Source organism: Melozone crissalis, unplaced genomic scaffold (assembly GCF_028551555.1).
Source record: "Melozone crissalis strain CALT ecotype California unplaced genomic scaffold, PUWL_Pcris_2 ptg000027l_1, whole genome shotgun sequence".
NCBI lineage: Eukaryota > Metazoa > Chordata > Aves > Passeriformes > Passerellidae > Melozone > Melozone crissalis.
In genome coordinates, this window is record NW_026535805.1 from 71,152,665 (window position 1) to 71,178,180 (window position 25,516).

The 25,516-nt window shown below is 39.1% G+C and overlaps 1 protein-coding gene across 6 annotated transcripts in view; it reads right to left on the reverse strand.

Annotated features, from left to right (window-relative positions):
- DST (dystonin) overlaps nt 1-25,516 on the reverse strand; it is a 290,047-nt gene that overhangs the window by 68,760 nt on the left and 195,771 nt on the right. For all 6 annotated transcript variants that reach the window (XM_054279827.1, XM_054279824.1, XM_054279823.1 and 3 more), the window contains 13 exons: nt 23,999-24,175; nt 21,230-21,353; nt 19,170-19,378; nt 18,582-18,899; nt 18,232-18,398; nt 17,532-17,688; nt 17,161-17,287; nt 14,617-14,679; nt 13,601-13,836; nt 11,876-12,005; nt 10,067-10,266; nt 8,579-9,074; nt 6,169-7,643 (listed from right to left, as the gene is read on the reverse strand). In XM_054279827.1, the coding sequence (XP_054135802.1) occupies nt 6,169-7,643; nt 8,579-9,074; nt 10,067-10,266; nt 11,876-12,005; nt 13,601-13,836; nt 14,617-14,679; nt 17,161-17,287; nt 17,532-17,688; nt 18,232-18,398; nt 18,582-18,899; nt 19,170-19,378; nt 21,230-21,353; nt 23,999-24,175 (3,879 nt within the window). The remainder of the gene's footprint in view (nt 1-6,168; nt 7,644-8,578; nt 9,075-10,066; nt 10,267-11,875; nt 12,006-13,600; nt 13,837-14,616; nt 14,680-17,160; nt 17,288-17,531; nt 17,689-18,231; nt 18,399-18,581; nt 18,900-19,169; nt 19,379-21,229; nt 21,354-23,998; nt 24,176-25,516) is intronic.

A 25,516-nucleotide genomic window follows, 5' to 3' on the forward strand; every position in this document is an offset into this window, starting at 1 on the left:
AAACCAGCAGTAGCCCAATATGTCAAATACTCAATGGAAGGCTTCATTTACTTTTCCAGGTCAGAATCTGTATCTGAAATCTCCCAAATAAGCCTTCAAATGAACAAGTGTTACAGAAGGCAGTACATTATCTTCTGTACATGACTGCTTAACTGTAATCCATTTAGCTGGCTTGCAGGGTCCCATCTCCTTTATAAATAAAGCATGGTGCGGCAGCTTAAAAAGACAGAATCCACAGTGACTTGTATGGTCCTGACCAAGGCACGGAGAAAATCCTGGGGGTGGGGGGAAATAAGTTAAATCCAGAACAGTAAGAATAATAAAACAGCCCTTTACTTTTTTGGCAGTAGCTATAAATAACCTTGATCTGAAAGGCAGCTTATCCTCCTCTTGTAACAGGCTCGTTCGCGGTGCCTCCACAAGTCCCACAGGAAAACATCACTTTCTAGCAGCCAAGCCAAGGTGTCCTTTGAGCAGCCCGTCGGAAGACGAATGTTTCAGCCCGATTCTCCCGATGCCATCCCGGAGCGCTCTTTAAGGCAGCCGCAGAGCCGAGCAAGCGTGGCGCGTTTCCCGAAGGCACGGCAGGTTTACATTCGGCAGGTCCCGACTACGAGCTGCAGCTAGCGGGCTGCCCTCGCCTCCTCCTCATTTCTGAGGCGCAGCTGCTGAGGAGCCGAGGCAGGCAGGGAGGGAGGCAGGGAGGGAGGCAGGGAGGGAGGGAAAGCCCCGCCGAGCAGCGCCGGCGCGTCCCGCCCGCCCCGCGCCCCGGCTCGGCTCGCTGCAGCCGCCAGGAACGCCCCGCTCCGCTCCCAGCAAACATCGGCCCCCCGCCCGCCCGCGCCCCGAGCGCCGCTCCGGGGGCTGCCCTCCCTCAGGCCCTGCCCGCCGCTCCGGGGGCTGCCCTCCCCTCGGCCCTGCCCTCCCTCAGGCTCTGCCCGCCGCTCCGGGGGCTGCCCTCCCCTCGGCCCTGCCCTCCCTCAGGCTCTGCCCGCCGCACCGGGGCTGCCCTCCCTCAGACTCTGGCCGCTGCTCCGGGGGCTGCCCTCCTTCAGGCTCTGCCCGCCGCTCCGGTGGCTGCGCTCCCTCGGCCCTGCCCGCCGCCTCCTTATCGGCTCAGCCGCCCGTGCCTCTCGCTCTGTGCCGTGCAGGGGCCGGCGGGGCAGGCGGCGGGGAGACTCGGTGCCCGCCCGGCGGTGACATCAGTGCCCCGCTCCGGAGCCCGCGGGAGCGGCCGGCACCGCTCCGGCCGGCTGCCTGCCCGGGAGAAACTCCGGGAAGGGCAGGAAGCGGCGCTTTAACCGCGCCCGCCATCGCCCCGTCTCATGGAGCAGTCATTTCAATGGAGGCTTCCTTTCCGAAGTTACACCGAAACTTCACCGCTGTTTTACTTTAAAAAAAAAAATCCCACAAGCTCGCCTAGTGTTTAGATTAGGTGTTGGAATAGTCACACGTTGCTCCACCTGACATGCAAAGTTCAGTCGAGTTTTGACTATTTGCAGTCTGGTCACTGGCCCTGAGGCAGGAGTGTCGGGTGGTGTTGGCTGACAGGGCAGCCGCTCCTGAAGAATTCAGTTCCCACTGAAAGAAATATTAAAATATTGGGGGAAAAAAACCTAACTATATCGGAAAGATCATTTTCCCCCCCTCTTTTTCAGAGGGATTTATTGGAGCCCTAAACCAGCCTATCAGGACAAAGATTCCAGTTTTGGAAATTGACATCTTTTAAATACAGTTCGACACTTGGCACCTACACTTCTAGCTCATAACCACGGAGGGGAAGGGTTGGGAGACTCACAGGTAATTTGCCAACACCACAGGAGGAGTTGCCCGGACCGAGCAGCTCCACTCCAGTAGAAGCCAAACCCCAACGACCTGAGCTGCTGGTGTGACAGTAGCCATCAGTTTTAGGGACAATTCAGTCACTTTAAGGACAGCATAAGGCACTTAGTGCTGAAACTTAACACAGTGCATTCACTACAATCAGCTTGAGCATTCTGCATTAAGCAGCAAGCAGGATACACTGTATGCAAGAAATACAAACATACCACACTTCATGTTTATTGATTTACTTAATAAACAGTCAGCTACATATCAAAACAATAAGGTAATGCAAAACAAATTCTCTCTTCCTCCTCTCTGGTGAGCAGCCATATAACATTTGGATTATGCCAAACAGATAATCACCTCTGGATTCTCTAGCAGAGAATATACTCTAATGGTAAAGATGTGAAAAAAATTTTAGATACTTTTGATGAAAGGTCATATCATCCATGGTTATCTTCACACAAAACAACCAAAACCAGATAGATCCCTGCTGAATTTAGAAAGTGCTGCATGATTTTTTAGGGGAAGTGTATAGCTGAAATTGGTCTGTATTTGTTCAACAGCAAAATTATTTTAACAGATTAAAAATAGTTTACCATTTTTCACTGTTTTTGCTTAAGACTTTTGTATGACAGGTAAGTCACTTTCAAAACGCAATTCTTAAAAAATTTAATACTTGCTTATATTACCTTTGCTTTTCAATACAGACTTTGACTGTAGTAAATCCCATGGAAGATTTTAGTATCTTATTCTAGGGGTTGTAAACAGCACATGTGATGGGCAACACTTACCTCAAAGAGAAACTTAAAGAGAAACTTCTGATTATGCCTTCAACATTATTTGCCTTCAAAGCAAAAGTCAGAGGACTGACACCCTCTACATAACTAACAGGACATGTAGATGTGGCATTTAGGGACATGGCTAACAGTGGACTTGGCAGTGCTGAGTTAACATTGGACTCAGTGTTCTTAGAGGTCTTTTCCAACATAAACAATTCTGTGGTTCTATAGCATAAGCCAATTAAATCTTAGATCAAGCTTATTGGCAGGAATACTCAGGCTACCTAAAAATTCCCATAAAGTCCAATTAGAAGGCAACCTCTAATGACTATATCTACTTTAAATCCAAAAATAAAAGCAAAAATCAATGAACCACATACTCATGAAAACTGTAACAGTGACATGTTGGTTTTACTAAGAAGAATGACATAAAATAATTAAACTTTGAGTTCTTTTTCTATTTCAGAGAGAAACTAGCTGCAAATGCTTCTTCAACTGCAAACATTCTAGCACTGTGCAGCTACTCAAACCCAGAGTGTTTGGCTCAGTCCATTTGTACAATTCTTTTTTGTTTTGCTTTTGAAGAATAGTGGCAGACTCAGTGTACCTTAACAAACCTAATTTACTGAAATTTCCTTTCAGGGCTATTTTACACATTGCATACAGACTTTGGGGTAGAAAGTGTCTTACAAAGCCAAGTTAATTACTACTTTTCTGTGTGTGTTTTATTAATTGAGATAAATTCTTCATTTGATTATACTCTTCCTGAAATGAAGTAAGAATCATGGTTCTCCTTTGAAATTAACTGCTCTGAAATTTTCATTTACAGAAAGTAAATATTATAACTACACTGTAAATAAATATAGTTTAACACTGATGGCACCTACTTTCAATTTAATACTCTATACCAACTGGAATAAGCACATTACAAAGAAGAAATGTAAATAAAACAAGTATGCATATGCATTTTAAATATATATATATAAAATACAACTCAAAGCCAGTTTATCTTTTAAAAAAACACTATGTGTTTTAATGTCATGCCAAGAAGATGCACGCAGCTCTAACTCTTTGTACATAAAAATTGGTTAAACCACAAAAACCACCTCCGGCCCATTACACAAGATCCTTCCCTGAAGAGTGAAGATTTCATGTTAATAGATCTATAACAAAGAACAACTCTTTTGCTTTACTCTTGAGGAACTGGAGCTGACTGTAGCTGACCACAGAAGCTAAAGACATAAGGAGCCAGACAGTGGTTTTGTGGCCACAGCCACACTTTCAGGTTGTGTGTGTTTGCGTACGTGCACAAACACGAGAGCAAACACAAACACCACGAGTGGAGCAGGATCTGTGGGATCCAGTCTCCCTACACTTTGCTGCCTCAGGCAGAACTGTTCTCTGGAAGGGCAAAGAGTATAAACAGATAGATTACTTACTGCAATTTTGATATGCTGCAGTAGCACCGACACCAAGCATTAGGAGAGTCGATCCCTATCCTCCTGCTATCAGTATCTCTTCACTAACTACACTCTCACTTAGTAAAATTTCCCATTCTGGTCTCCCTATTTCCTTTCTTCAAAGGCTCATCACTCTGCTGTTTTATTTCTGCATTTGCTTCTCACTTATTTAAACAACCCCTTCACTTTTTCATCATTCTTCACCTCCTGTTTAATGGCATTGTGTTTTTAATCATAAGCAAAAGCGTGGCCCAGAATAGTTGCTTCAAGCAAAACACATTTCTGAGCTTATAAATATCTCATATAAATACAATCCCAGAGTAGACTTCTGGATATAAACATGCTGCTATCACTGTTCTCCTTTATGTCTCGCCAGGTTTTTTTTTGTCTCCCTACCACATAAGCCCTTGTATTACCAGGGATGCTGTCACCCCACTGGTCTGCACAGGTCTTTCACTCCCAAATTGCTCAACTGCTGTGTTGTGTCCAATGCCCTGATGAACTACAACACTGGGACAACACACAGCGAACTGGATTTTCCTACCATCTGCTCATCAGCTTGTAACATTTTTCTTTATAATAAAACATTTTTCTTTATAATAAAATACATATTTGTACATATACAATTCATTGTGTAAAATACACATTAACAAAGACATGAAGCTGCAGCTAATGTTTGAAAATGTAAGAAATGTGGTGAAATCAGAGATCCCAAACTGGCTACATCTTAAGTCCTGTACAGTCAATGTAAGTAAGAGCATTCACAGCAGGAGCTGTTTCTATTTTCCAATATCCAAAGTGTTTTACTAACCATATACAAAGAAAAGCCATTTGTTTCTCTTTTAAATTGAGATAGAGTTGTTAGGATAGAGTGGCATACAATTTTAATCCTCCCAGTCTAATGGAATCTCCTCATAATGTAACTATTTGTTCAAGATTTTTGTCTCTATTTATGCATTCTCAAAGATCACCAAAAGTCACAGTTACTTCCATTTGAAATTTCCAGATGAAAGTTTTCAGGTTTAATTTTCCTTTCCAATATGGCTTAAACAAGCAAAATGCACCCTCTGTTGGCCAGCCATGTAATGACTCTTTTCCAAGGTCATCAAACAGCATGGCTTATCAAATACTGCAATGAAGGTCGGGCTTTATCATCAAGTGTCAACTAATGCACAAGTCATACAAACATTTGAATCAATATTATATTGGAATGAAACCAGAGCTGCTCAGAATATTCAGTGCTACTATATAGCCACTAGGAGATTTATGATCTTTTTCAAACACTGCTTACATCTATAAATCATTCTAATGAAAACTGGAAATTCATTTATTGCAACCTAATCCAAGCAAATATCTGTACTTATTTCAGCAGCAAAGCTCAATTAACACTCACTATCACTGCAATGCATTTCTTTGAGCTGGGCATGGATTGCTAGCTGGCAGATTAAAAAAGGTACACACAGAAGCTCTGGAGTGCATTTTGGAAAAGGATGCTATAGAAAAATCCCAATATCGTATGGGGATTATTTTGCCTGTTTTCTTTTTATTAGGATATTTCTAGGTAAGGGTGGAATTCAGAGGTAAAACTGGCCAGTATATCAGAACAGAAAATGGCAAAAGGTAACATCTTAAACCTAAGTATGCTGAAAGCTATATCTACATGAAAAAAACCTAAACTACTCAGATGAGCAAAGTGAATGTGGGCTGATATGTGAACATTGGAGTCTAAAATTCACACCACTGTGAAGATGAAAGTTGGGTAATACATGGACATCAAATAGAGATGTTTCTCAAAAACAGAAAGGCAGATAGATTACAGAAGATAAGATAGTGAAGAGAGATGAAGAGGGAATTGTGGGGCAGGAACTGGGAATTTTACTGAGATGTAAAATTCCCAATGTCTGCCAAGCTGTAGCAAAGGAAATCTTCTCTAGAGCATAAGATCCCCAATTAAAACAGATAAAATGCATACAGGCAGAACAGACTGCTGTGAAACAAGACTCTTCTAAGGTCTGCACTTAACCAGGCTCTTTCACTATAATGTTTAATAAAATGGTATTGTGGTAAAACACTTTATGATAGTAAGAAAGTAATCTTCCTACCTTGAATGTATTCAGCTGCTGATTAATAGCTTCTGTTTCCATTCCAACAGGACCTTGTGACTCTTCATGTTCTTCAGCTCTCCCAAGCAGAGTGGAAAATTCTTTTAGCTTAGTGTAAAACTCCTCAACACGGCAAATAGCACCCTCCACTTGATCTTCCCTGGCTTTTGCTCTGTCTTTTAGCTTGTTGCACTGTTTATTTAGAGCTTCCAAGTCTCTCTTTATACCAACAAGATCAGGAGAAGCTTCAGCTTCTGTGGCCAGCATTATTTTACAGTTTTTATTAGCATTTTCATTATTCATTATAAGATCCTCCAACTTTTTCATGAAACATTTTATGTCCTCTCTCTGTGACTGCAGTACCTTGAGATCCCTTCCCACTGGAGCCATGCTATCAAGTTCATCATCAAACTCTGCAAACTGAGAGAACATCTCTCGGATGCTGTTTTGGAAGTGGCCAATTCCCTGAAGTTTGGTCTCTAGGAATGAGCACCTATCCTCAACTTGCTGCTTCACTGTAGTGTATTCTTGCTCCAAAGACTCAGCTTGGAGTAAGAGGTCAGAAACACCTGCTGAATCAGAAGCTTCTACCACCAGGTCTTGGGCAAGCTTTTTTGCTAAATCAATGTGAGGCTTTAAAGCTTGCAAGGCTTTCTGCTGGGCCTGCATCATTGTCAGGTGTTTGTTACTGAATGACTGAGGTCCAAGCGAGTCATGAGCTTCCAGATGCTCTTTGGCACTTTTAAGCTGTCTTTCAGTTTCCCTGGATGAGTCCTGAAATTCTTTCAGTCTTTGTGCCATATTTTCCAAGCACTCTCTCTTCTTATGTAACTGTTCTGTAACCACTTTCACATTCTGATTCAGCACCTTAGTTTCTTCTTGAATAATTTCTTTATCTGTTTGACTTGCATTGAGCAAACTTTCAGCAGAATTATTTAATAGTTCCACCATCCCATGGTGTTTATCCAGGTCCTTCTGCCATGCCCTCACCTGAACAATAGAATCCTCTATTTCAACAGGGTTTATGCCAACTTTCAATTCACACAGGTTGCTTTGGCACTTCTCTATCCATGGCTGCAGATTTTCTACATGCTGCTTATATTTGAGGGCTTTCTCCAAACAATCTGCTAATTTGTCCTCCCTTTCTTTTACCTTTTTATTCATTTCGTCCCAGTTATTCTTGAGTGTGGCAATTTGGGATTGTAACTCTGCTTTGTCATCTCCTTGAGTCTTCTGTAAGATACTTTCTCCTTCTGCAACAATTCTTTCATAGGAACTAATCTGATCGGTCATTGTCTTCTTAAAATCTTTCTGTTCTTCAATGAGTGATTGCAAGGCCTCAAGTTTGGCTGACACAGGATGAGCCTGGTTCAGCTCTTCTTTCTTTTTGCTTAGCCAGCCCTCAAAGTCTTTGGACATCTGCTGGAACTGATGAGAAGTGGTGTATGCTGACTGAAGCTGCTGAACATGGTTATCTACAAAGGAGAAGGCAGCACAGAGGTTCGTTAGCAGAACCTGCTAGTATTCAGTGAAAAAAAATAACTAATATTGACTGTATTATGCATGATCATTAATTTTAAGAAAGCCAGTCCTTAGTATGTGAAGTTTGACTGGCAGACAACCAAGTTTCTTGCAAGGGGCAGACTCATTCCTGTAATACAGAAGGCAACAGGACATGAATCAAATGAGGTGAGCTTATCCAGTCTGTGTCTACATGGATCCCATTTGAGCAGATTTTGGTGGTAAAAAACACACAATTGTGATTCATGGTACTAGGAAGTGTAAGCACAGGGAATATGAAGTGGTATAACCCAGTAGTGTCTAACTGATGGCCTACAGGCAATACATCCTCCTAGGGAGATTCTTTGAAGTTTCTCATAACCAAAGGAAATTAAAAACCCAAAACTGAGGCTGCTAGGGAGACAAAGTATATCACTTGCAATGTATTACTTGCTCAGTTCTGTTGTTCACAAGGTAAGGAAAGGCTGCAGACTACCAGCCCCTTTCTGTCACAGCAAGTTTTATACAATTACCACCATGTTTCACTAAGCCATTAACTGGTGTTAGCCTAAAAATTATTATTTTAGTTTATACTCTGCCCCTATGAAGCTGGTAGCTCAATGAACAGCATCCTCTCTTGGCATTCTAATTCAGTGAAGATGCACCTGAAGGAAGACATGGCACAAGCAGCCTTGTTATTTTACTCCAAGTTATCTCCTAAACCATGCACTAGAGATCCCTAGTATTGTTTTTACCTTTTCAAGGCATGGGGATTCTTCTAAATTCTAATGTAGAACTGCTTGGGGGTTGGACTGGATAGAGAGCTGCCACCAGGCTCAGCTCACCTCTATTACAAGCTTTTACCTTACTTTATGCCTTAGTTACTGTTTTTCTTTAAATAAATACTAACCTGATTTTTGCTCGATGTCCTTAAATGATTTTAAGATGCCATCTAATTGTCTTGTAAGTTCTGCTTTCAAATACTCTTCCCCAACCAGTGTTGACAGTTCTTCACAAAGAGCTTGTGCTGCATTTATATTCTTCATTTCCTGTTCTATTTCCTCCTTCATTTCTTTAGCAATTTCCAGCTGTTGTTTCACAGCATCGGGCTGTGTGCTCACAGCCAGGCTGCTGCTGAGTTTATTATCCAAGGCACTTAGCTTATCAGAGAGACTTCTGAGTAAACTTTGATACTCTGTGCTTTTCACAATGGCTTGGTCGATTCGGTCACATCTCTTCTTCAGCTGGCTGGTTAGACTGTCCCACTTTTGTGCCACAGCTGCCAGTTGCTCTTTTACAATTTCATGTGAGGGTGGATGTTCACCAGGTCTCTCCAGAATCCCCTGCCCAGCCATAGTTAACTGCTCATATTGTGGCTTTCTGGTGTCAAACTCTTTGAGCAGAATCTAGGGGGAAAAAAAAAGAGAATTTTAAAAAGGATTTACTTCATGAGAAAAAAAGTGCTTCTGACAAAAATTCATGTAGAATTTGTCGTAGCTAAGCTCTATTATTGAGTGTATTCAAGTTTAAAAGCCAGTGAAATAAATGTGCCTTCTACATAAACTGTGTTGTTTCCAAGTATCTACATTAAAGAAACAGAAAAAAATGAGGTGAATTTATACATCATCTAATAGAAATTCAACCAGGAGATACAAGTAAACAATGAATTCTGTTAATACTACAGTAATTAAGCAACCACACCAAGTGAAGTAAGGGCTGTTTAGTTTAAAGTAACGTCTTCTTTCCTAGACAGTTTTGATATTTGTCTTAAGAAAGAACTTCAAAGAAGGTGTATTCTGACATACTATTGCAATGTTTTGTTATAGAACAGAGACTATTTGGCTAATTCGCAAAATGACTGAATGTGTAGTGTAAGAACTTTTAGTCTATATCACTGGTTCTCAGTTGTTTTGGATTTTTTTGACAGTAAGTCACAGTGCTTGCAAAAGAAGGGACAAATGTAATAGTTTTACTTTACAGAACATTCCAAACCCTTTCTAAGTCAATTAGGTTGAACTTTTAAGGACTGTGAAGTGATACATGATAGTCTTATGCCATCTGTCTAGACTTTTGAAGCACTTATAAACCAATATTGAGTCATAGTATTTCACATAGTATTAGATCATAGTTCATGTTTCAAATACTTCATTTTAAACAATACTGACATTGATCAATGTCTCCTCAACATTTTTCTTTATTTTTTCTGGTCTCTATTCACTCTTATGATAATTTTTTCTTGTAATTACTGTAGTCAAGTATGATGTAAGCTGATACCTAAAGATAAACAAATCTAATGGCTTATACTAACCATGTTCTGCTCTAGATGCAAAATAGTACTTTGCTAATAGCAAAAAGGCAGAAGAAACTTAAATCAATAGTGTGTGTTGGCACTACTCACCTGAACCTGTTGCTTTTGTGTGTTCAGCATATTAGGATCAATTGATAATGGTCCCAGCACACTGACCATTAGCTCCTTTTCTACAAGCCAGTGCTTTAGCTGAGCTTCTGCTGTCTGGAACTGGATCAGGTAATTTGAAGACTCCTCCAGTTTTTGTTGTCTCTCAGATGTAACTTGATTGAGCTCTTTCCATTTGGAATCTAACAAAGGTAATGTTAACACATCGCATGCATGTTCTAGCAGATGGATTGCGAGACAGCAGACTACATATGAAACATAAACAGAGCTCTCTCATAAGGCTTCATGCTGATTAACTCCAGATGCCTTATTGCAGTGACTCTGCAAATAACATCTTATAAGTCAGACCCACATAGACTTGGATGACAGTCAGCCACGTGTGGAATTTTTAGAGCAATGAATATTCCACATGTAATAAAATTATACTAGAATATTACTAAATGAAATTCCCCCACATTTAGGCTTTGGTCTCAAATGATATAGAAGGCAAAGAGTTCTACTCAGTTATAACTCCGGTTCCTGATTATAGATAGACAAATATCCCTGCTTAGTCAATAATAAAGCCTCATAAGTTTTCAAGGATTATCAGAAGCAGAAAATTAGTCTTCAGCTCTGAACAGCCCTCTGAAAAAGCCTAACTCTAATGTCTGTATCATTCATCTAAAACCATTCATCTAAAACATCTAAACCAGGTACCTAATGCTGGACAATGAGAATACTTCTGCATATAGGTATTTCAAAAGCATTGTGTGGGCTTAGGTTCACACCTTGCCAGTCTGTGGTCTTTTCCAGTATGGCAAGTGGCTTCCAGAGCAGCCTTTGAGTCTTAATCTTGTAACTTCCCCATTCCCCTCTGTGACACTGTCAGTGCTTGCTCAGTCAGCTCTGGTATTTTGCCAAGTCTCCCTGTCCCTGATTTTCACCCCTGTTTTTTACAGTTCCATTTGCTGCTTCACAGTCCTCTGCTCATTCTGTATGAATCCCCTTTCAGCACTACTAAGGGTCTGTTGGAGACCTTACCTGCCCCTTAAACTTTTCAGAGTTCTGCTCTGAAACAAGCAGGACAGACTGGAAAATTCTCAGCTTCAAATTTACTGTTGGTGCAGCAATGGAAATGCCTATCACCATGAAACAAGATTGACATACCATGCTATTGACCTATAATTGATTTAAAATATGATTAACATAAAACCAATTTTTAAAAGCTCATGACAATTAAGTGCTGTAATATCTCAAAATCTATTGACTAAGCATGGTAATTTTCTTTATTTTCACTGGCTTCTTAAAAGCGACATTTATACAGGTTTTTTAGCAACATTTATTTTTTTAGCAACATTTACACTGTTTTAGAAAACAGCAAAAAAACACCAAACCCACAAAATGCCAAAAGCCACTAGTTCATGGGGAAAATACATGCAGAAGAGCACTACCAAGAACTCAAACCATTTTCTACATGAAATTAGAATCACCTTATATTTTGTAAAAAGAACAAAATATATATGTTGCTTGTAAGTGGCCAGTCAAGTTTTAGCTGCACAATGTTTGAAAAAGATAAAGCCTCTCAAACAGGGAGTCAAGCTATAGCCTGTGCACTAATACAAATTCAAAGCCCATGGACATGACTGGAATTAAATCAGATCTACTTGGAAATGGAGTTATTTCCACAGAATTTAAGAGGTAAGAGGAAACAAGGTATTAAAAATACTTGTTATTTGTAATACATTAAAAAAAAACTCATAATTAAACAACTTCCATATCAGTCTGAGCTATAATACAGCTTTATTGAAATACCTATTTTATCCAATGTTTGTCTCCACTTAGGTGCCTCAGGAGAGTTAGGGTTCTTCTCCAACAGCTCTGTAACTTTGTCCTTCAGTTCCTGCACTTTATTTGCACTTTGCTTTAATTCAGTTTCAAAAAGCTGAAAATTTAGGTGAGAAAATGAATAAATAAGAAACTAAAGAAGAATGGTAAAGTTTGCAGTCTATAATATTGAGGTGCAAAACATTAAGATAAAAAAAATAAATATCTAGCCTGCATATACTACTTTTCTGCTATGAATCTCAAAACACATTATAATGACATATGTTGCTAGTCAATTTTTTTGGAAGAGAGAACCCAACAGATATAAATTATATTAATAATTATGGCTTAATTTGAAGAAGTGACAGAACTAGAAGAATTCAAATAAATAAGATTCACTAGGTCCCATCATATTCACACATACTTGGAATCTATTTGTGTACAGAAGGCAAACTGACTGATACAATCTAGTTCACAGCAGAAATAACCCAGCTAGCTCTGACAGAGAGGGGTGTGGTGTGGCCTCATTTACCTCAGTAGAAGTCCTGCTATCACAGACAATTTAATGTAGATCTCCTAAACCCATAGTTTAAAGAGAATCAGAGTTTTAAGTGTAAACCTAACAGAAGAGAACCTGAGATCTCTAACTTGAGACACTCCAGTAAATCCTAATTAATGCTGTTCTTGCAGACAGAAGTGAATGTTTCTTATTAATTATCCAAAACCCACAAAAGTAAACACTGAACAAACTGTACTTGATGTAGAACTTCTAGTAAAAGGTCCAGTGCATCAGATGACTCTTGCCTGGGCACTCACTCAGTTTTCCAACTATTTGTGAATACTTTTCTATTACTACACTGCAGGTTAGATGATCATGATAGCTTTGCACATTCTCTGTTAAGAAAAAAGAGCTGGTTTTCTTTCACACTTAGTCTGAGTTTTATGATTGAATGTTATCCAACTCTGAGGAAGTTGGTAGCTGGTCAGGTTAATTTTTAAGGGTGACCTGCCAAATATAAAAAAAACTCAGTTAAATCTAATTCTGTCTTTGTTTATATACAATCACAAGCAAGAAAAGAATTTTCCCTATCCATTACATTTCCCTTTCTAGATGAACCTTACATGTGTAAATATTGTCCTTCATTGCTAGGGAAGGATATGTCTCCAGTGCTGAAAGAGGACAGAAGCTTACTGCTGAATCAGTGGTTTTCTCATATCAATTATAAAGGGGGAAGGAGGCTGTTGTGCAGCTATATAACTTAACAAGCATGACAGGGTTGCTGAAGAGAAACACTGCCTTGGAGGAGACATAAGCCACTGCAGCTGCAGAGACCGGGAGGTCTGTGGAGCATCAGTGAGCTAGCAGCTGCAGAAACAGCTTTTGGACACATACAGCCCTTCAGATATTAAAAGTATTATAAACCTCTAAACCACTGAGATTAAAAAAGTTTATTGTGCAATCAGCATAGCCTCACCTTTTCAAACTGTCCACCAAAATTATTATTTTCTGACCTGCAAAACTCATTCTCTCTGACACAGTGTTCCTTTACTCCACTGACACAGTTTGCCAGATTTGCTCTAAGCCTGACTAATATGCTTAGTAGGTTCATTTAAATACTCTCTGTAACATTAAGCTAGACTGAGATATCAGTTATTTCATAGCATCTGCCTAATAACTACAAGAGAAAGTATTTGTTTGAAGGCACAAAGTACCTTATGTTGTTCAACTTGGGCTTTAACTGCTTCACTATCTGTTGGAGCAGCTTCCCAGTCTGATGCAGTTTTGTCCATTTTTTGCAACCATTGCATCATTGAGGCTGATTCTTCCTGAATATTTTGCATTTTTGAAAGCATACTTTCTAGTTCTGAAATCTTTTCATTCAATAAAACTCCCAAATCTTCATAGCTGTGATTTACATTAGACATGGCTTGTTGAACAGTTGTCAGTTCTGTAAAAAGAGGTGCACAAATACTGTGTTAGAAGTTACAAGCCCTTGAAACAATACTGAATGTAGTGAATCAGTACTGAACAGTAGCTAATAGTCCCCTAAGAAGTCAGTGAATATGTTAGTTATTCCCAATCCACTCTAAATGTGGCAACACTACATCTGAATGAGTTAATATAAGTTCCTATTTGCAAGAACTTCTTATTTCACAGAAATAATTATTTTAATACATACAAGTGCACAGACATGTCTCAATCTTTCTACCCATTGCTGTTTTAGTATTTTAAGTAACAATTCCATGACCAAAAGTTGAATATACTGGGATACAGTTCAGCTACTATAAAGTCCTTATATAAAAATTCCTTTGTTTCTATAAAAGAGTCAGTCACAGTGATAGAAATGTATATAAAATGGGTGTCTTTGTGTGTATACACATGTTGTGAATTCTGATGGGTGTCAAAGTTTCAATCCCCATTGAAAGATATTTCTCAAAAGTCATGTCTTATATTAAAATATCTATCCCTGTGTATATATAAAAGTGTATATTGATTCAGAAAACAAGGCCTGATTGGTTGGTCTTCAAAGACCAAGATAGGTATTGTTATAATTACTTATAATATCATGCCCTAGTCAATGTAATTGTCTTAAGTGATGGGATGTGAAATTTCAGTCTAATAATGACTGCTACAAGCAGATTTATGTACAGCATTTTAAAAATACTTCCACATTCAACAGCAATTGGCAAGCAACAATTCTTTATCACATGCTGAAATTTTTACTGACCTTTATTTTTCAAGAAATCCTGAGTTCCTGGAGCTCCTCCTTCACCATTTAAAATTGTGCTACCTGTGGATCAAAAGAGATGAAGCCTCTTGCTTATGTGAGTCTTAACCCCAGCACTTCATTTCCTCTTCCAAAGATCATGACCCATAGCTGTCATTACAACCTGAAGAACGAAGCTCCAGCCAGCCAGGACCATAAGGGGTTATCACATAGCAGAGCAGGGCACAGAGGGTGGGGTGTACGTGCATGACCTTACAAAGGTGCACATATGTATGGTGCATCAGCAGTCCTACTGCTCACAGCTCTGTACTAAACAACTGCTCACAGTTCTGTACTAAACCACTGAGCAGGGCCAAAGCTCTGTGTCCTAGCTGTGAGGCCATTCACATCCAGATTGCTGACAGCACTTCCTTCCTCTCCCCAAAGGACCCTGTTCCCCACTGAGAACACAGTTTTACCCAGCTGGGACAGGTGTAGTCTGGGAGAGGATGAGCTGGCAAATGCTGTGACTGAGGAGAGCACCAAACATTAAACAGCAAAGAGGCTCAGAGTGCTTATTGCAGACACCACAACCAAAGGCACTGCTTACCTAGGGCACCTTTACCCACCAGGGAAGTGGCTGAGATACCGTTCTTGGAGGTATTTAAAAACCATGTATACGTGCTGCTTGGGGACATGGTTTAGTGCTGACTTGGCAGTGCTGAGTTAGTGTTTGGACCTCATGATCTTAAGGATCTTTTCCAACTTAAAAAGATTCTGGTTTATGTGCATTGTAACTCTGCACAGAAAGCTCTTGAAAGCACCTGGATTAATCCCTCCCTGTCTTGTCTTAAGCAAGACTGAAGCATGTGCTCCATGACAGGAATTGCAATGTGGCCCTCTTATACCTGAAATCCTTACTCTGAGGCAGCCCTGCTGATTAACCATAATATCAGAGCCTCTGAAACCAGAGCTAATGGGCTTTGTAAAATGGAGTCAGAGCAAAGAGCAGGGCCACGAGATCACACTGCAGAGAGCTGCAGGGAGAATCACTTCCCGCTCTCCTGCACACATGTATTCCCAGAAGAGCAATTAGCAGAGGAGCATTAATGGTTGCCTTGGAAAAGGCTGTGCACAGTACCAGCTGCACAGTGAGGACCACATTAGTGGCAGCTGGAGGATGGCAAGAGAAAACAAACCAGATAAGAGAAGTCACAGACCCCAGCCAGAGTCCTGTGGATCTTCACACTCTTTTAGCTGGACTCTGGTATTTATAACTGCAATAAAGTGATACACAGTACAGCTCTTCTCAAGGAGGGCAAATGTTCTGGTCTGGAGGACTGTAGCTGCTCTTATGTGATAGCTATTTAACTTTTCTATCTGGATGCATGAGTAGAAAAGAGGCAGACGAATGAGCCCAAATAGATCATAGAAGATTCCAAAATGTTCTTTGAAAGATTTTTATTTAAAGTTAAAAAAACCCCAACAAACTGAACAAAACAAAACAAAACCAACAACCCAGAGGCAGCTATTACAAAGAGACATAAGAAAGAAAGTGTTCTACTTTTGCCCAATAGGTATCCTCTGTCAGGCCCCAACCTTCCAGTCATTTACAGATGACCAACGAAGGGCAACGCACTTGAATTTATTTCCAGACCTAGTCAGTTCAAGAATTGACTGAAAATGTGCTTATTGCCATTAAAATGCCCCAATGTCCTTGAACTATGTCTGGAATGATACTTGGCAGAATTACTGGTTTCTGTAAAACAAATTAATATTTAGCACTAGAGTAAAAAAAAATCGTGGAAACAGACTTGCTATCTTTAAATTAGGATTGCCAGTAGAATTTAGCTGGTCTAGACAAAAAACACATTTTGGCCCAGGAAAATCATGCTGAGATACAAAATTGTTTCCCTTCTGTGCTGTTGTTTCAAATAAAACACTGACTAATACCAATTATGATATCATGTTAGGATGAGTACATTTACCTAGGCTCATTTTTTATATAAACCATCTCCTCATCACCCTTCTAACAAAAAATCCACAACTCTGCAAACCTTTCTGTGTTTGCTTGGTGTCACAGAATAGCCTTTTGGTCTTTAAATAGGCATCTCTGTGCAGGTACATCAGACCTTGCCAAGCAAGGTTTGTATTTCTCCTGCTTGCAGACTTGACGGATATGTGAAGCACCCAACACTAATCAGAAAAAGTAAATTTCTCATTCTCTGAAGCTTTCTGGGATGAGGTGAAGGCAACTGTGAAATTGTCATTTTATTCCCTATCTGGCAATTCCATAACAACTCTAGGACATGATAAACTTTTACATCAGCACACTTCAGCATTATTTTGGCAGAGTAAAACAATGAGAATGTGTTGAATTTCTATAGCAGCTAGACAGTTTAAATAGAAATGGCAAACAATGGTCAGAAGAGACAGGGCTAAGTGTTTTCTCACAAGCCATAATATTCAGAATGCTAATCCAAGGGTGAAAGAATATTAATTTTTGTCTTGAAGATTTTAAAAATTCTTGGCATGTTAGGCTTACCTGGTTATACAAAACCATACCTGATTTGGCAACTGCTCTCAGTTTTGCAGGAGAAGTCACAGCAGTGATTAAGCTACACAGCAAAGTTCCTCTGCTATTCATTTTCTGCAGTTCAGGTGCCTTTAATGTCCATTCATCTTTTAAATTCTGGTCAAGAAAGACAGTAATTTGTTCATTACAAAACTGACTTCAAACTTAAGAGCATTAGTGTACAGAAAGGAACAACTTTGCTGCTTGGGAATCTGTTGCAAACTTACAAAAGTAAATGGGAATGTAAATGCAGACCCCTAGTCCCAATTACTATGACTGCTTACATATTAAATCTGTATTTCAATATTAGTAATAGGTGCCTTATTTCCCTCAGCCAGATTTCACTTCTGCAAAGGCTTACCAATGTATCTTCCAAAGGTTTCTTTAACGCCTCTGTATTCAGAGAGGGCTGTGCTGCGGGAATTCGTTCTGTCGTCTCTTTTATCCATTTCTTTAATGATTCTACAAGGAGCTCAAAAGCATCCATTTCTTTCTGACAAGATGATACATCCTCTTCTCTAGACAATTAAAAGCAAAGAAATAACAGTATTCCTTCTAATAATTAAACCAGCAAATATTATTAATCTGATATTACTATTCCTAAATTTAAAGTGTCAAAAAGCTAATTTTATGGATATAAGCAGAATTTGCAGAACCTAGTCTTACTGCAAGGTAACTTCTATGAAATCTCTTACAATTTCTCCAGTTTCCCTTTGCAGCCTGATGCCAAATAGTACTCTAAAGCAATATACACAAGTAGCAATTTATGCTCTATCACAGAAGGGGAGAAGAAGGGTTTTCTTAAAATTGCCAACAATCCTGTGAACGTCACAAAGTTTGATAAGTTACATATCTTTATGGCATTTTTTTAGAGCTCTTGGGCCAGAGAGACTAACTACAGACGCATTTTCAAATAGAATATTTTCCTTCCAAGAAAAAAATCCCTTATTTACTCTGGTCAACTGCAATATCTTCAGATTGCATACAAAAAGATAGCAGTAATCACAACATTCATACTGTGTTATTAGCCAAAGTGGAAACGCTTTGGTTATCCAACTTACTTTTCTTTTATTGTCTCCTCTACCTCTTTGAATTTCTTTGACAAAGCATTTACTTTTTCTGATACCAGTGCTTTATCTCCAGGAAGAGCATGGAATGAAAGTTCTTCAAGGAGCTGCTTCAAAACTTCCAGATCCTTCTTATGTTGTGCCAATTCTACACTAGCTTCCTGCAAAATAGGATTACATTCTTCATATTAGACTTTACCATCACTTGTTCAAAGTTAAACTCTTGATTTTAGCTAACCAACCAATGCTGGAAAAAAAACCAAAACATGCCTTGTTTCTTATTCAATCACTTAGATGAGTTAGACTAAGAATCCACAACGCATACAAATTGAATGCTAGAGTACCTGCATGTACTGGGACACTTCACTGACATCCTTTCTTGGTGCCTCTGTCTCACTTAGAGCCCGGTTTTTCTCATCTAAAAATGATTGAAGTTTTGTTGAAAGACTTTCAAATAACTCCACTTTAGTCTTCAATTCTTCCATTTTCATAAGCTTCTCTCTATGCTTGTTACTTGCTTCAGAAAACCTTCCTGCAAGCTCACTCATTTTAGCTTGCAGTGTGGATGCAGTGGATGGATCTGCTGTTTCCATGAACTTCTTCACTTTTTCATTCATAGTGTTTATACTGCTTTGGCGACCTGCAATGTCTTGTTCTAGCATCTGAAACATACAAGAACTACTTTGTATTACTTGCAACTAAATTTTAACCAGTGAAATTCATCTACTATATAAAGCAACAAACCACTACAGCTAGACCATCGGTGTAACTATTTCAGCTACAAAAATCCTTATGAGCAGTTTAACTTCATACAACACTCCTCTCTAGTAAGTGTTTTTAATCCATGAAAGGTGCCAACCTAAGATTTTAATTCAGTCTTTAAATCTGAACTATCAAACAACTGCTTATTTTTTTCAAAGAATGCTACTTACAATGCTTTTACTAATAATGTCCTGAATAGCAGCAGAATTCAAAGGCACTTGATCTTGTTCTTTAAGGCTCTTTTCAACTCCTTCCATCCAATCAAACATTTCATCCAAACCGTCCTGCACACTTAGGGATCGTGTCAGAGTTACTTGAAGCTTCTCATTCCTCTCATTCACAGATTTGGATAAATTGTCATATCTTTCCACAATATCATCTGATAAAGAGAAGATATATTTCAATTTCTTCTTCTAGCTAAATTAAGCTTTTAGCTTACTTCACCAGCACTCGTCAATTGAGTCAAAAATTGCTATGTTAGAATGAAGAAAAAAAAGTCAGCTTTAGTCAGTAAAAACTTGGAAGCAAAGACCAACAGAGCCAAGACACACATCAGACAAGGGAAATGAGGGAGTAGCATACAGCTGTAGTTCCCAGTGTTAGAAACTAGTTTCCATGTAGCTCTAGCTTAAGACAGCTGTTGACTATTCCCAAGAAATAAAATAGCAGAGTATTAAGACAGCTCTTCTACAATTATGTCTCTTATGTTACTGTGAGATCTGAGAGGTTCTTCCAGATGGTTCTTCATTACATGTCCAATACTTTCAAAATAACTTTCTGAAAACTACAAGCTCCAGGTACCTCCCATAGAGTTTTATCCCCAGCTCCAAAGAGTCAAGTTGTTCTATTTTGTTGTTCTGCAAGTTACTTATGGGATTCTATGAAGAGATAGTTGGGTGATACACACAGAGCATCTTCAAACTTCAGACAGTGACATGTGAATGTCATGCTGTGCTACTTCTCACAATTGATAGGAAAGAGTATTAGGTGTAGGTGGTAAGGTTTTGGTGCTGGTAAGGGTTTGTTAGTGACAAGTTGTTTTTGGCTCATGTGAGAGGAGGTCAAGGTCTGCCCCATGGAAGACAGAGATGGTTCCAGCCAACTCCAGCTGACCCATCACAAGGCACAGCTGAGCTCCTCAGCCAAACTGGTGGTGCCACTGGAAAAATGCATTTAAGGAAAGGGAAAACACCGCATGGGACTGAGAAATGAGGGAAAAGAAAGTATGAAAACAGCCCTGCAGACATGAAGGTCAGAGAAGTAAGAGGGATGCTCCAGGTGCTGGAGCAGAGATTGCCCTGAAGCTGTGGAGGATAGGAGCAGATAACCACACTGCAGCACATAGAGGACCCAGGCTAGAGGAGGTGGATATTTCCTGAAGGAAATGCAGCCTACATCCACACTGGAACAATATTAGCCTCAAAGATTTCAGCCTGCAGAGAGGTCCCTCACCAGAGCACGGGAAACGTGTGAGGAGGAAGCAGCAACAGAGAAATTACAGACTGACCACAAGCACCCATTTCCCATCCACATTGCACTGTTTGGCAGGGAGGCAGGGGCACTAATTGGGAAAGAAGGAGTGATGGTGAACCTGGAAAAAAGAGTGGGGGGAAGGATAATGTTGCTGTAATTTGTTTTTGTTTTGTATTTCCCAAACTTGTTCTATTTGGCAATAAATGAAAGTTAATTTTTGCCAAGTCAAGTTTATTTTTCCCATGACAGTAAAAAGTGAGTGATCTCCCCATCAACCTGTGAGCTTTTCTATCTTAATCTGAAAAATCTTTTACCCCATCCACTTGAGCAAGGGAAGTGAGAGAGAAGGTGGGTGGGCATCTGGCAGCCTACCAAAGTCAACCCCTTCATAGGCAGTTTCATAAAGTTAGAGGGAAGTAATCCCTCAGCTAAGCAAACTTCAAATAACTGCTTGTAAACAGGCTCCTTGGAGTAATTTTTCTCTGGAGAATTTATGATCCTCAGCAAATCACTACCTCTGCTCGCCCATCCCTATTTCTGTAAAAAGAAAAAAATGAAATGACAGTGAAAAGCATATGGATCCATGAAGGAGAGAGACCAACAATAAAATTACTGTGTTGTAATGACTTAACACTCAACAAAACATGGACTTGAGCAGTGACATAAGAATGTGGAAGCCCTGTAATTTTTCTCTTCCAGAGTATGCATGCAGACACAAGTGATAAAAAGGAGGCATTAAGAAAAGCAAATATTTTACCCAGTGTTTTCTGAATCTCATCTTTGTCTGGTGTCAACTCTCCCCTTGTGTCCAATAACACTTCAGCAGCTTTTTTCAGTTTTTCTACAGCAATTTGGTGGTTAGACACTTGTCCCTGAAGAACCTGTAAAATTCCACTATTATCAGTTATGCTTTTCAGTACAGTTTACATTTTTACATATATTTGTAAATGTGCATATTTTCATAAGCAAGACTTGAGATACATCACAGAACCTAAACTCAGTATTTGGAATAAACTAACTCAATTTGTGACCTCTCCTTAAGAAAAATCCTGACCAGTGGTTATGGCTGCTGTTACCCTTCTGGCCCTTGATTTAGTTCATGTACCATCTTTTTTATCTTATGTTTAGGAATACTTGTCTGACCTAACTTAACTTATTTCTTGCATGTAACTTCAAATGTGTCTTTTGATTAATTGTTTCTAAAGACCCATTGTACTGACAATTATAAACACATTTTTCCACTCAGCATCTAAGAACAATTCAGAGGGAAAAGCACACAATCAACAGCAGCAGTTACACATTCACCAGCAGTGGTATTGACAAAGGATCAGGCTGATATTGTAGCACAAACAGGAATAGCTTGAAACAAGATGATTGCTTTCACAACCAGGACCCCCTGAAGCAGTGTGGCTGAATTTTGCCTGGGTTTGTCCATCTCACCAAGGAACACATGTTCAGAGACTAGCCCAGCCATTATTTTCTCCAGAGCCAACAAAAACAGTAAGGCTGAATCAATTTCTAGTGGTTTTATCTCTGTATTGTGTAAGAGTACTTTAGGGTAAATAATCTTAAAATTATTTCAGGCCTCTGTGCTAGTGTTTTTTGATTCACTTGAAACCTATACAAGTCCAAAATAAAGGGACATCTCATTTATTTTTTTATATTCATTGATACTCAATGAATATATGAATGAAAAGGTAATCCTATGTGCCTTGCCAGCACAAAGAAATCTCGTCAGTGCATTCAGCACTGGTACCCAGAAAATAAGAGTGTGCCAGAACACAGTGCATCATCTTGCTGACCCATTTGACACAATGAGTCTCCAAGAGATCTGAAGAGGCTTAGGCTAGCTTGTGCAGAAAGGAAAAAAAAAAAAAGCAAAAAAGAAAGAAAGAAAAAGATGTACCAGAAAACCTTGTATGCTAACAGAAGGCAAGCAAGCTGATGCCAGAGGCAGTGAAGAATATTCTGAAGAACAGTTAATCCCCATAAAAAGATTAGACCTCACCATGCTGCCAAGGTCTGTGTCTAGCTGGATTATCAGCTGCATGTGTTGGCTACAAGGGACAGCTTTAACTTGCAACACCTGACTTCCTCAAAATACTCTTTGTTTTGCTTTCATTAATTGGCTCAGCCTCCTGTTTTTTTCTCTTCCTTTGAATCTCTTGACATTTTGTACCCTCTCCTTTCTTCCCAACTCACAGCCATTGAGTGCCTCTTTTGTGTGGCAAGTAATCCATGTAGACATTTCATAAAAAGAGCCCTAGCACTCACTCCTTTTATATTATATCCATGAAAATTTGCATCATAGAGAATATAATTCATTTTGGCATAAGGAACAAAAAGTTTAAATGAAGCTTCAAATTGTAATTGGTTTTATTCCTACTCTTTCAGTGCTTGGAAGCACAAATGTACCTAAACATTCAATTGTTAGGAGTTCACAACTCACACTCTTAATTTTGTTGTCTTAAACACAGCTGTGATTTTTCTCCTTTTCCTGTCATGCACCAAAGTGCTGAGCATTTCCAGTGGCCAATTTGAAAGACACCATAGATAAAGATAACTACTGCTCAGGCTGATGTGAGGGAAATTGTTAAAGTATGTACTTTCCAAAAGCCATTGACTATGATTTTTCAATAGTAAATGTGTCTGACCTGCACTGATACTTCACCAAACACAAACAAAACAGTGAGGAAGTGCCTGACCATTAGTCTTGCTCACTAAAAACCAAATAATCTTGCTTTTTTTATAGTATAGGTGATTGAATGTGTTTATGAAAATATAATAGTCAGTTCAAAGATGAAGACTGTATGAAACTTTATATTGCTCACCATATACTTGGCTTCCTAAAGCCTTCTCCAAACCTACACTTTATACAGATATCCAGAGTTTTACTTCATAAGCTCTATCATTAACTTGTCTTGCCTATACTAGGATTTACATGAAGTCACCAGTTACATCCTCAGAGGCAAAAAATAAAAACCACTGGTTTTGTGTGCAGCACAAATTATGTTTAGTTCACTCTCTGAAGGGTACATAGCACTGGGTGAAACTGAAACAGGCAGACAGACTACTCACATCACACTGTTCACCTGGTATGAGCCCTTTCATAATGCAGTAACACAAGAACGTGACCAGAAAAAAAGTCAAGAGTCACAGACAACAATCAAATGGATTTCTCTATCTGGAACCCTATCCAAGCCTTATTCTGACAGTAAACCATAATCACTAAATCCTTTCTTAGTTCAAAAACTTTCCAGATTTCACCCTGTCATTTGCTAAGAGATAGAAAACACATCTTGCTGTCACCACTGCTAATGGCATCTTGGTACCCAATTTTTTTCACCCAATGCTTTTCAGATATTGCTCTGGACAGGCAAATTTCAGAACCACAGAAGCTGTATGCCCCCATGCAAGGCAAGAATCTGGCCTGCAGCCATTTGGATTATATTAGATCATCCTGTTTCCCAGACAAAAAACAATTCCTTTTAGGACAAAAGCACTGCTGCATTTTAAAGCTTTTCACCTTGGTTTCTTCAAGTTGTCTTTGGAGATTTTTGGGATCCACTGCAATTGGCTCTGAGAGTTGTTTGTTCACAGCTATTTCAGAGGCCTGGAGACCTGACAAAAGTCCAGATGAGGCATCTTCATAATGCTGGTATTTATCCACCAGGTCTTTAAGGTTATTTCCAAGGATGCTACACTAAAAGAGTAAAAAAGAGACAAGCAAATATGCAGGCATTAACTGCATGCTGCATTTCATACCAATCTCAAAGGCAAACATTCATTCCTGTTGTACTGCATCGTTTTTTCCTGCCATCATTTCACTAACTGATTTTTGATCTAAGACATGACAGCTGGACAAGCTATGCAGGTCTTCCCAGTTTGTGTTCCCAAAGGATGATTTAGGATAAAACCACTGATGTGGGTGCAAAACTGGAATCTTACTTGCTGTACTAGAATAGGAAAAACTTCAGGAACAATGTTTGATTCAGTGATATAAAGATTCTTTATCAGAACTCTGGTACCAAAACTGTGGAAAGCAAGTGGAAAGTAGAAATGTAGAAAGCCACTAGAAGCTAGAATTTTTTTTAAATCAGGAGAGATATGTATGCTCATTAAAATACAGACAGTGGAGAACTGTTTTCTTAACTACCTTATCTGCATAGTGAATCCAAAGTGATGTGCCTTGGTATTGGGCATATGCTTTGTTTTATTCACTTTAAAATGTCATCTTAAGAAGATCCTAACTAGTCCTATATGTTAGCATGCACCAAAATGTTTACAGCAAATTGTCACATTAAAAAGTCAGTGAAAATCTTTCAGACTTTCTGGAGATGATTTCACAAGCAAAATCTGATTGTATCAAGTCATAATATTTATAAACAGTTACATTAAATATTTATATTCTGAACCTTCCAGAGACGGTATTTTAATAGTCACAAATGGTACTTGGTCTCCATCTGGTGGGCAGACATAGAACATGCCTGTTTATATAATCAGTTAACCAAGAACTGACTTTAGGATTCCTTCAACAAACAAGCCTATAAAATCATGTCTCACACATGTGAAAATATATATATAAAAAAAGTAAAAGCAACCTAAGTATTTATTAAAAGCAAGAAACTTTAAAAAAGGCAAAAATGGTTACTACCAATTCATTTACAAATTACAAATTTTTCATTTTCGTGGAAAATCTCACTGGTTGAGGACAATCTCACTTTTTAGAATTCTGTCCTTAGAGATACAAAAGGTCTGCTTTGTTCTGCATATTTATTGTCAAATATTTAAAGCATGTCTCTTATAACCCTGCTAAATGTATATATGGAAAGAATAGAATTTGCAAAATAGACAAATCAAGTTGCTGGTATGGGAATTTTAGGTGCATAAAAATAAGCTCTCTGAAAATTTTGCTATGAAATCTTTACATTCATACTCAAAGTAATTCAATAAACCAACTGGAGAAATTAGCTTGTTGAGAGAATTGTCAAATTAGCTGCCCTATTCATAGCAGTTAAGCAGGAAAAGGAAAATGTGCTTCTGT